This window comes from Alligator mississippiensis, chromosome 3 (genome assembly GCF_030867095.1).
Source record: "Alligator mississippiensis isolate rAllMis1 chromosome 3, rAllMis1, whole genome shotgun sequence".
In the NCBI taxonomy this organism is placed as follows: Eukaryota; Metazoa; Chordata; order Crocodylia; family Alligatoridae; genus Alligator; species Alligator mississippiensis.
Genome location: NC_081826.1, coordinates 227,660,519 through 227,672,620, shown reverse-complemented (window position 1 = coordinate 227,672,620; position 12,102 = coordinate 227,660,519). Strand labels below are relative to the sequence as shown.

The 12,102-nt window shown below is 42.0% G+C and overlaps 1 protein-coding gene across 4 annotated transcripts in view; it reads right to left on the bottom strand.

The window, feature by feature from the left end:
* The window catches only part of EPB41L4A (erythrocyte membrane protein band 4.1 like 4A), a 237,893-nt gene that overhangs the window by 84,745 nt on the left and 141,046 nt on the right, over positions 1 to 12,102 (bottom strand). For all 4 annotated transcript variants that reach the window (XM_059724947.1, XM_059724946.1, XM_059724948.1 and 1 more), the window contains 3 exons: positions 9,407 to 9,494; positions 6,477 to 6,565; positions 6,030 to 6,093 (listed from right to left, as the gene is read on the bottom strand). In XM_059724947.1, coding sequence (XP_059580930.1) covers positions 6,030 to 6,093; positions 6,477 to 6,565; positions 9,407 to 9,494 — 241 coding nt within the window. The remainder of the gene's footprint in view (positions 1 to 6,029; positions 6,094 to 6,476; positions 6,566 to 9,406; positions 9,495 to 12,102) is intronic.

The following is a 12,102-nucleotide window of genomic DNA, read 5'->3' as shown; positions in this document are numbered from 1 at the left end:
GGACGGTGATCCAGGCTGACCTGGACAGGCTCAGCAAATGGGTGGACGAGAACCTGATGGTGTTTAACACTGAAAAATGCAAGGTGCTCCACCTTGGGAGGAAAAACATGCAGCATCCTTATAGGCTCAGCAGTGCTACACTGGCTAGCACTAGTGGAAGAAAGAGACTTGGGGGTCATCATTGACCACAAGATGAACATGAGCCTGCAATGCGATGCTGCGGCTAGTAAAGTGACCAAAACGCTGGTTTGCATCCATAGATGCTTCTCAAGCAAATCCTGGGACGTCATTCTCCCCTTGTACTCGGCCTTGGTGCGGCCACAGCTGGAGTACTGTGTCCAGTTTTGGGCCCCACAATTAAAAAAGTATGTGGAGAAGCTTGAGAGAGTTCAGAGAAGACCCACCCGCATGATCAGAGGTCAGGAAAACAGACCTTATGACGACAGGCTGAGAGTCATGGGTCTCTTTAGCCTGGAAAAGCGCAGGCTCAGGGGTGACCTGATGGCCACCTATAAGTTTATCGGGGTGACCACCAGTATCTGGGGGAACGTTTGTTCACAAGAGCGCCCCAAGGGATGATGAGGTCAAACAGTTACAAACTACTGCAAGACCAATTCAGGCTGGACATAAGGAAGAATTTCTTTACTGTACGAGCCCCCAAGGTCTGGAACAGCCTGCCATAGGAGGTGGTTCAAGCACCTAAATTGAACACCTTCAAGAGTAAATTGGATGCTTATCTTGCTGGGATCCTATGACCCCAGCTGACTTCCTACTCTTCAGTCAGAGGGCTAGACTCGATGATCTTCCAAGGTCCCTTCCAGCCCTAATGTCTATGAAATCTATGAAAGCTGGAAACCTGCTGGTCATGTGCACAAAGGTTAACAGAATTCCACCCAAAGTAGCTTTCAGGGAAGAGCCTGACATATTTAATAAAATATTAGAAACTTCAATGAGGAAGGAAATAAGAGGTACATAATTTTAGTATAAATCAAAACAACAGTAACTATTTTGTGCCCAGTAAATCAAAGTGTTTACAAAAGAGCAAAATGAAGTAAACAATAGGGGTGTGAAAAGCTTTGGTCCCTGATTTGATTCAGTGGGATTCAGCCCGATTTGGTGGCCAAGTCTCCAAATCCAAATTGAATCAGGAGACCCTTTAATCTCTCCGAATCAAATCAGAGATATTCAGACACAGACACAGCTTTAAATGTTTTTTCTACATACCTCTAAGTACCAGGCAGCTTGTAGCAATGCTGGGGCACGTGGAGGGCCCCCCCCCCCCGCACTCCTGTGGGATGCTCCATGCACCCCAGCATCATAGCATTCACAAGCCACACTGGTACCTCAAGGTATATAGAAAAAACATTTAAAGCTGCATCTATGTCTAAATTGCTGAGTCACCAAATCAGCACTGAATCTTCATATTCAGATTCGGCCGAATCAAATCGGGGACAGTGATCTGAATCAGCAAATCAAATCCCTGTCCCTGATTTGGGCCAAATCCGAAACCAAATTGAATAAGGCCCGTTTCATACAACCCTAGTAAACAACAGGATTATTAGTATTGAGGATAAGTACTTTTCCTCAACACATGCACCCCATATTGTAACCTTGAGCTAGCCAGAGGACACTGTGCTGCAGATTTAGGTACATTGAGAAATCACAGACTAAGCAGTTTGGATGTCTCTTCCGATTAATTTTAACAAGAAATGGGCATTCAGATTCTTATACAACTTCAAAAAATCCAGCATTAAGATTTATTTGAATTAAGGAGGAACTGAAAACAGAAAGAGTTTTTATTATGTAATTCTGTTAAGGGAATGCAACAGCAAGCACAAAGACAAAATACTTCCAGTAATGCATAGGCTCTTCTCACTATACTGGTATATCAGTGTGAAGTGAATTTTATTGATTTAATTGCTGACAAAATATGGAGATATAAATCCAAACCTAGCAGTAAAAGAATGTTTATAGTTTCCATTATGATATAAAATAACTTCACTATGGACATGATCATTTAACAAACTCTGAAGTCCTACATAAGTGATAGGAAATTCTAAATTTTGGCAAAAATTTTAACATCACCTTTTTGCAGAGGTAAGTTCAAAAGTTCTAATTTAACTAACACTCATTTTTAAAGACCCCAAGAAAACCTAGGCACAAATTATTTTTAACTGTTGATTAAAGTACCATGGTGACAATTTTTTTCTTAGTTCTTAATGTCACAACCAAATTAAGTAGTGCCCATGTCACAAACAAGTAAAACCATTCAAAACAGTTTTTTTCTACACTAGGTTAACTAAGGGTTAACAATAATGATAGTAACTGCTTTTTTTTTTTGCGCATGTCAAAAAGAAATTTACAACTGAGACACTAACATGAAATAGAACTTAGCCTTCTGTGCTGTACATAAATCATTATTACTGGTCAGAGAAAACAGGGAGTAACCCTGTGAGATAACACCCTAGCAAAGACCGCTAAATAACTGGCGATTCTAATTAAATTTGTGACGTGGCGAAAAGCAATTGGCTGTTACACAAATAAAACCCGTCTTCACTTCCGTGAAGAACGGGAGACCTCCGTGCACACACCTGAAAAAACCTCTGAATGTATGCGTGAGAATAACTGACAAATTGATCGCTTGTCAGTCTCCCCTGTCTCGACCTTACCAGAAGTAAATCAACGACCTGCCGGCCCGATTTTTTCTCCGTTTATCTGCCCGACCAAAGAACTTTTATGCAGACCGACCTTCGAACCTTAAGCTGTAACTAACCAAGTATCTCTGACCTCCGCTATTCACCACCTTGACGGCGTGAGTAAATAATCTTGCTTTGCAACTGATAAGCGTCCGCCTAATTAATTCCACTCCAAGCGTCACAAGTACCCGCCTGATGGCCTTCTAAGGCCCCGGACCCTTATCTGCCCGGGTGGGAGTCAGCGAGAGCTGCTGGCGGGCTGCCCTGGGTCCCAACACTTAATATAAATTTTAATATGGGGCTTATGAAAGGTGTAAAATTGATAGTCCCCAAGACTGAAGTTCCCTGTTCACAGAACAGATAGACCATGGCAGCTCCTAAAAACTGTGTCCCTGATTTTCAAGAGTCCTATGAGGGGAACACTCCTGGTTACAAGTTGCACTGATAATCACTGCAGTGTTCTGCTTCCACACACTATCTAAAAAATAACCATACCACCACCACCAACTTCCCCTTCAACCTTTACTTTAGTGCTCCTGGTTAGGCACACATTTAAACATGCTGCTGATTCAGGTTCACTAAGAGCCCAAATGAAAGCCCAACAAAGCCAATGGGACTCTTTCCATAGACTGGAAATGGGCAACTGAACAGCTTCTAAAACTGCACCACATGTGATGATATCTTCTGTGATGTTCTGTACCATGAACACAGTAAGCCCATAGCATCAGTTCTGTAATAATCCAGAGCTGATCAATTGGAGTCTTGTCATGAAAAGTATTTATTTGTGTAGAGAATCATTCCTCACACAAAGTAGCTACAATGAATTGAACTGATACTTAAGTGAATAAGAACTACTTGTCTAAGTAAGACAAGGTTCTTTGGGTGAATTTGATATCTTTTATTAGACCAACCCAAATAGTTGGAGAATAGTTATTAAGCAAGCTTTTGGGTTCAAAAACCCTTCGTCAGGCTAAGGAAGTTTCAGCAGTTGGTGTGTGCTCTTCCTGGATGGAATGATGGATTGTCTAAGAAACACTTTTTAAGATTTGACCCTAATGTAAAACTTGTAATTATTTCACACTCTTCAGCATTTGGAAGCAAAATGTCATCCATTCTTATATGCATAAAAAGATAATAACGTAAAATTAGCCAAATCCCTCATTTGTGTCTATGTTTTAAACATCTTCCCTTAATTTGTCTTTCAAGGATCTAATATGAACATCTGCCATCCTGTTCATACCCATAACATTCTCTAGTCTAAAAAAGAAATGCAGATGTTAAGCTTACTAGTACAGAACTCACTTGGCCTATGGACTCAACCTTTTTAGACAGGCAGTTAGAAATTTCTGCTGTGCAATACTAATGCTAAAATGCATAAACAATAATCACTAAGCCAAATGAGGAGTGACAGCATTATTATGGTGGTGGAGCGTTCTTTTCATTGTGGATACTGTTTCTCATTGCAATCTAAGGGCCTGCTCACTGAGCTGACAGTGCATGCAGTATTCATCTTGAAGTCAACCCGGTATGATCTCCCAGATCTAAAATGCAGTACTTTAATCACAAAGCCAAACTTCCTCTTGCTCAAATTTATAGCTCTCTGTTCAATTAAGCTTAAAATGTCCCAAGTGCTTCCACCACTTCTTGGAAACACTGTTAAAAAAATCCAATAAATTTCACTGCCACGAAATTTTTCCTGATATTCAGACCATTTTTTTCTTTTCTTATTATTCTATTGATCCTTGTTATATTCCTTATGGAATTCTATGTAATTATTCTCTATTCTGAACATTTACTCTGAATATTTTTAGCCTTGGCCACTGCAAGCATATGGCTGCATTTCTGGAATCAAAAGTGAATGTCTGTTCACTTCCTTAGCGGTTCAATCTATGCAGTTTAGACTAACCTGAGAAGACTAAATATACAAAAAGCCCAAAGTTGACTGTCTGTATTTATCCCTATAGATTATCACAGTAGTACTTCAAATGTGCATTAGCTGCAGTTCAAATTGCAATGATTTTACATATACAGTGCAGACATAAGTTACATTCGTCACACAATCAACTCCTTGAAAGCACTCTACAGCCATGCCCTTAGAGAAGTGCAAGGCTACAGAGCACTTTAAAAGTGCCCAACTGTGCGACAATTTGAACACTCATTCCATAAGGGTTCAGACAGAAGCAGAGTGCCTTCATTAACATCTATCAGTGTGCACCAGGAGCAGGGTTAAGCTGATACAGCCCAGCCCCGCCCCACCCCCAGTGCTGTCTTCAGAATGGGAGAGGAGGGAGAGGGAGAAGAGAGCTTGGTCTGGGGTTGGCCCAGCCTGAGCTGGAGGGTGAGGTGGGTGGATTTGTAGCCCACCTTGGGGGGCTCCAATCTTCTAATCCACCCAGTCCACTCCAGTCCAAGCTGGGCAAAACCCAGACCAAGCTCCCTCTCCTCCTTTCCCTACCTCCCATTCTGAAAAGAGCACCAGAGAACCTGCTTGTTGGAGGGTGCTAATGGAGAGCACCTGCAGACATGCAGCTCAATCCTCCAACCCACCAGACCAATCAGCAAACATCGTCTGGGCAGCGGGGGAAGGGAGATATTGTAACTCATAGCACTTCCTACAAAGTACCATGACTTACAGCGGGGAGCTGCACGTCTGTCAGCACCCACAGTTTCTTTTGCTATTCTTTAAAACAGTTTCTTTGTAATACCTGTCAGGGTTTGAAACTGTCAAATGCAGTTAGGCAGTTTGACTATTACAAGCACATATAGAATATTCATAAAGTATAAGCCAAGAATCAATATTTAGACTGCAAAATTGTGTCCCCTTTCTCAAAGATTCCAGATTTCTCATTCAGCTTAATAAGCATCTGCAATAATTCCACATGCTTCACACAATAAGTACATACTTGCACTATCAAGCAGCAATTAATGTATCACTTCTTTTGAGACATGGGACTTGTTTGTACATGAATGAGCATTCTGTAACATTCTAAGTCTTCTGCCTTACAGATGACAGAGGAACAAATCTGGTTAATATACAATAAAGTCCCCTTCTGATTTCCTTTAATAAGACACACCTATCTTGCATGCCAAGTGAGGAACATATAGGGAAGAAAGAGAAAACCTAACCCTCTCCTCACTCTCTCTCTCTCCACTAGAACTTCTACACTTAAATCTTCTTCCAAAGACAGTATAAGTAGAGTCTTCTGGTAATAATTAAATTAAAACTATTAATAAAAGTAGGTCCATTTCATGGCACAAATTAAACTGTTAACAGCTAGATTAGATTAGTTTCAGGATTTTTTTTCTTTCAAGTCTGAAATAAAAAAGGCTTACGTCTTTTCCCAGCACTCTAAGTTCAAATTGCATTTCCTTGAAGTGAACCTTCGTAATTCTAGGCCTATGGAAAAAAAAGATATAGAAAAATTTATGATATTTATAGCCAATGGATAGAAAAGATACAAAAAAGAAAAAGATGCATTTGAATGGGATGAAAAGATGTCTCTCTTAGTCATCAACATGTGATAGCTTTTCCAAGTGCCTCAATGGTTTTGCGCATTACCCGCCACAAAAAGTTACACTTAAACATTTGCATATAAGCATGGAAACATCTCTTGTAATATTATGAACAGAAAATACTTAAAACAATTAATTATATACAGAAAGACTGATCTGAGCTAGGATTCTAATTCCTCTTTTATAAAGCTGACAAATGTATCATATTTCCCTCATAACCATATTATTTTAATATACACAACACTGTTAAGTTATACAGGTACATACCAGAAATATTTCCCTACTTGTTTTTTATTCTTGTAGACAACAACTCCTATAGGTGTTAATCCTAAAAAGTATTCAGACTTGTTCTCACCCTGGAAAACAAAATATATGCCATTTTATTATTTATAGCTATAATTTTATTTTTACAGATATTGTCTGGGAGGATGGAGTAGTGCCAGGGGCAGGGAGCTTCAGCAAGTCACTGTTTCTCTGTGTTTCAGATTCCCCATCTATAAAATGGGGATAATGATGCTTTGTAAAACATTTTCAGATCTGTTGAAAACTTCTGTATAAGAGTTGATCATCTTCTTATCACCATCATACTAGCCAGTGAATTCTACCCTACTCTTACTTACTTGATGAACCTTATCTCATGGGAGCAGTCTTTTAGACTTTAATGGAACTGCTTTCATAAAGATTACTTACATGAGACACTAAGAGTGAAAATTAATTTGAGTAAGCTGTCATATTTCGCTCTCTTTGCATCTTAAAGTTAAGTGCTGTTGACATTTCACACTTTACAGAATACAGTATTTATTCATAACATATATACTTCTGAATTCTACAGTAGGTTCATTCTACCATACCATCCAAGATATATGAATCATCAGTCTTATCGTGAAACTTCTGCTGCCTGCAGAAGTGAAAAGTTATAGTGATTTTAATGGAAAATCATACAGAGGTCAGCTGCTTTAATTCAAGGGAGACCCTGAAAAATTACATAGCCATCTATCTCCCTGAACTAACCAGAATCTATGTATTCCATTAAAGCAAAAGCAGTTTTTAGATATTATTAATGCCATAACCCTTTGTATAATGATGAAGGAGCTGACAGTGTAGCGAAGCTCTTTGACACATGGAAGGGACTTCCAGAGGTGAAGAAGTTTCTTGCAATATTCTGAAAGCTCCAAGTTATGTTGGTGGTTTCCTACAAGCAAGCATCCATCTGATTTTTGTATTTTCTATAATCTGATAATTCAGTTTGTATTTCTACAAGAGGCTCCAAAGAGTTCTTTTCCCAAACTGATACACAAGCCAATATGCTGGTTTAGGATTCTGGCACTTGGAACACCCACGTAAACATCTTAATCATAGAGGTCAATTTCTCTCACAGGTAAACATGAACTTCTTACTACATCAGAAACAAAGAAACACATTATTTCTGGGAGACTAAGCATGGGAGTCCTAATTATCAAGATTTTTTTGGAGGAACTGGGGGAAAAAAGTGAAGTGTGATAAAAGACTCAAAGAATAAACTCTGTATCAAAACCTGACACCTAACACGTCATAGCCACCAAGAGAAGGTGCATAATGACAGCCTGGTTCATTTCACTGGAGTATAATTTTGCATTTGGCTTCTTTTTATTGAAATACTGGTGCCCAGGAGTGCTGAAGCGTGCTGCTAAATAAACCAACTGCTGTGAGGGAGTCAGAGCACTTTTTTCACAATAAATGAGAAGGTGTTTGATAGTAATGAGAAGTCACGGTTCCTTTCCCAAGTTAAACAGTTCCTAAGCTCTCAATGCTTATCACTAGCCAGCCCTCTTGGTACAGAATAACAAGAAAATTATGTATTTGCTATATTGCTACAGCTTCCTCAGATCATGGCAAGTATTCAAAACCACACAGGATCGCCTCCTGAAGGGAAGAGGTGAGAATTGGCAAGGAACTGTCTGTAAGGCAAGTTAAGGTCTTTGTAGTGAGCCTGTGACTGGAATAAGAATTGATCTTACCAAGGTTTCACTTTTGAAGCACTGTAGGCCAGTGGTCTGTGACTTTTGGGAGCTGTGGACCAAAACAACCTGGCTCAGGTCTATGGTAGGCTAGTGACCTGGCTGCCACTGCCAAGGCCTGACGCTGCTTCTCCCTCCCACCAAAGTGTGGTACAGGCACAGTTCCCAGCCACTCAGCCTCAATATATGCATGGGCAAAGCCCCAGGCTCTACACACCAGAGCCAGTGCAAGCCATATGTTGCCAACCTTTGACTGTAAGCTATTTGAGTACGTTTACACTGCAGTACCCCTCCTGAGTGAGCAACTGTTTTGCTTTTTCTTTTTTTTAAAGGGACACGCATGCACCTACACACACACATTTTCATCAGTATGTTTGCCCAATATAGGCCATGTGTTTTATAGTCATGCTTAATGTTGGTTGCATTTAATCAACTTCACAGTTGGCTTCCATTACTGAGCACATGCTACTTTTGACAGCAGCTTAATGACAGACAATGTGGGGGTGGAGAGGGGAAAGGAAGGGATGTGGGAAGGCTCACCTTCCTGGGCAACTGCTGCCACTGCTTCTGTAACAACATCAGCAACTCTGCTCTGGTAACAGCATCCCCATGGCTGGGCTCCCTGGAAGCAAACCCTGGTGCTTTGTTCCCTCTCTCCTGCCTCTACCCCGATGCATACATATTAGGTGCACAGCTGTGCGTGTTCTTGTCCCACTCACCCCCACCCACACCCTGGATATACAGCTTGGTGCAGCACTGTGCTGCCTGGCTTATGGCCAGGCAGGGGCAGTGCAGGACTGCTCCAGCCATGGTAAATACTCTCAGGGGGGTGGAATCCCACTCATCCCATCCTAATTACACTACTGCTCTTTTACCTTGGTCTGACACTTGTATTAAATCCCTCAAATTTTTTACCCATAGTATTTGTTCACCAAAATGAATTGTATTTTATAAGAAAATACAACCAGAATCTTTAACCAAAAATCCATTTAGTTTTCTTAGGTGTAAAATAATTTAGGCCATGCTCCCTAGAGGTACTTTTTCCTTCAGATTTCTTGCATCCTTAAAAAAAAAAAAAAAAAAAAAGATATCCCCTAGTGCCTAAGTAACATAAATGCATTTTTTTCTACCTGAGTGTAAAAAACATTTTATAATACCATTAAATTTAAAGTATTTGACTTCCATGAAAGCAGTACTTACATAGACAGGATGGAGATCTACTCCATACATTTCCAGTGACTTGGCCACACCCAAGTAATTCAGTTCTGCCTCAGAAGGAACCTGACCCCTGTAAACATTATAATGAATAAGAATTTTGTCTCTCAAACCGGTGTAGCATCAATTACTAAAATAAATCCTATTGTTAACACAACTTGCTTAAAACTGTACTACTGACATAGACTTCCATTGTCTCCATGGTATCATGCCCCTGCAGGTTCCAGGTAAAATGGGTCATAATAGGCTCTAACTTTCACTAGACTGTCTGTTACAAGCTATTACATATTATTAGTTTGTTCACTTTACAAGCTATTATACTTTATATATTAAGTACACTGACAAAACCCTGCTGTCCCCAATACATTTCACATTATTTCATCCTAATGTATAAAAAGCAAAAGATCTTTTTTTATAAATAACTATTAGCAAGAAGGCCAAATTTGGGATGGCTTCCCTGTGATGTTCCTGGGAGCAAACGTGGAGAAGTCCACACAGTACTATGTCCAGTTTTAGGCTCCCCAATACAGAAAAGATGTGGACAAATTGGAGAAAGTCCAACAGAGGGCAATGAAAGTGGCTAGAGGGCTGGGGAACATGATGTATGAGGAGAGGCTGAGGGAACTGGGCTTAATGAGTCTGGAGAAGAGAAGACTGAGGGGGGAATTAATAGCAGCCTTCAACTATGTGAAACGTAGTTCCAAAGAGGATGGAGCTAGACTGTTCTCAGTGGTGGCAAATGACAGAACAAGGAGTAAGGTCTCAAGTTGTAACAATGGAAGTTGAGGTTAGATATTAAGAAAAACTCGCTCACTAGGAAGGTAGTAAAGCACTGGAACAGGTTACCCAGAGAGGTGATGCAATCTCCATCCTTGGAGGTTTTTAAGACCCGGGCAGACAAAGCCTTGGCTAGAATAATCTAGATGGGGAGGATCCTGCTTTGAGCAGGGGGTTGGACTAGATGACTTCCTGAGGTCCCTTCCAACACTGATTTTCTATGATTCTACCTGCAAGTTTTACTGCACCAATCAGGAACTGCCTTGAGCTGCATATGTGGAGAAATGATGGAGAAAGACAGAATACTAGGCATGTGTTTTACATCAGTGATGAAAGATATAATATATGAAGCAGTCTGAGTAAAGCCAAAACTTTAAAACCACAGATATCCTCAAAATTGAATGAGTTCTTCCTTTACTAACTGTCACTTACACCACATACTCAGTATTGAGCTCTGATTATAGGTCACAAGGAGGGAGGGTACGGGGGGGGCGGCATGTGCCCCCCGCCCCTAAAATTGGCCCTTACCAGCCAGGGAGTGGGAACCACTGGCCAATGCCCGCCCTGAGAAGCGCCAGCAGCACTTCCGGTTTGCTGCCAGTGTTTCTGGGCTCAGCAATCAGCTGCTGTCCACCCCCCCAAATTGGCGATCACAGCTGGTGCCCCCCCCTAGATCCAGGAAGTACCAATCGCCCATATCTCTGCTGAAATAATGCTCCAGCACTCTCATCCCCAAAGGGGATTTACCACTCTTTTATTTCCTCCATAACATTCAAATAAATTTTACTGAGAAACTGAACTGAATAGTCACTTCTGATTATACCAGCATTAGTTAAAGACGGTCCATCATTATATGTTCCAAGGATACTTCACATCTTATGCTTTTCCTTGCAATGCTGTGTCGCAGAGCACTAAGGTGCCCTGCTCCTAAAGAGGGGAAACTGCTAGGGAAAGAGCCCTAGCAGTGAGTAAGGAGCCCAGCTGTTGGTCACCAGGGCAACTAGAGTAGTTAGTGACCCACACCTGCCAGCGGTAAGCTGACCAAAGGGGGGGGGCAGGGCCTGGAACATATAAACCCCTTGACTGAAGCCAGGCAAGGAGTTCCCTGCCAGCAGCCAGGGAGGAAGGAGCTCTCCCTGAGCAAAGCTGAGAGGAGAGGCCTGACTGCAGGTACAGTCCCAAGCCGGGTAAAGGATGGAGCATCCCTGGGTTGTTTTGAGTAACGTGGTTATAGCTGGACGGCTTCAGTTTGTTATAGCTGAGGGGCTTGCATTTTGTTTACTGTTTAACACTGGTGGTTTGGGTGAGGCTATTAGGGGTTGTAGGAGGCCTCATAGAGGACCCACAGCAGTGTGGGGACCCCAGCATCAGCGAGGGTGCAGCATTTGGGGTACACTGACCCCAGCCCCAGAGAGGGGGCAGTTGAGAAGCCCCAGTGCAGGTATGGTGAGCCCTAGAGAGGGGGCAGCAAGAAGCCCTAGAGAGAGAGAGGGGCAGCAGTATTGTGAGAAGCCCCAGAGAGGGGGTAGTCTTGGAGAAAGCGCCAGAAAGGGCGCAGACCGAAAGAGACAGGGCCCAGAGAGGACAAGGGAGCCAAATTATAACAAGGCCTGGACTGAACAACATCAGTACCATCTGTGAGGCTTGGGGCGTGGTAAAGGGATGGTTGGAGCCACGCATAGCCCATAAGGCTAGGGTGCCCCGAAACAACTGTGGTACCATCTATCTGGAGCGGGACCTACCAGGGGTCCAGGAAGGCACAGGGTCAGAGTGTACAGCTAACCGTGACCAAGAGGGCATGAAAGGCAGCCTTCCATATATATATTGTCATCAAAGACATGGAGGACGAGGATCGAGGGTGCCCATTGGGCCAACTTGGCACAGTAAGGGGGACTTGGGGAGAT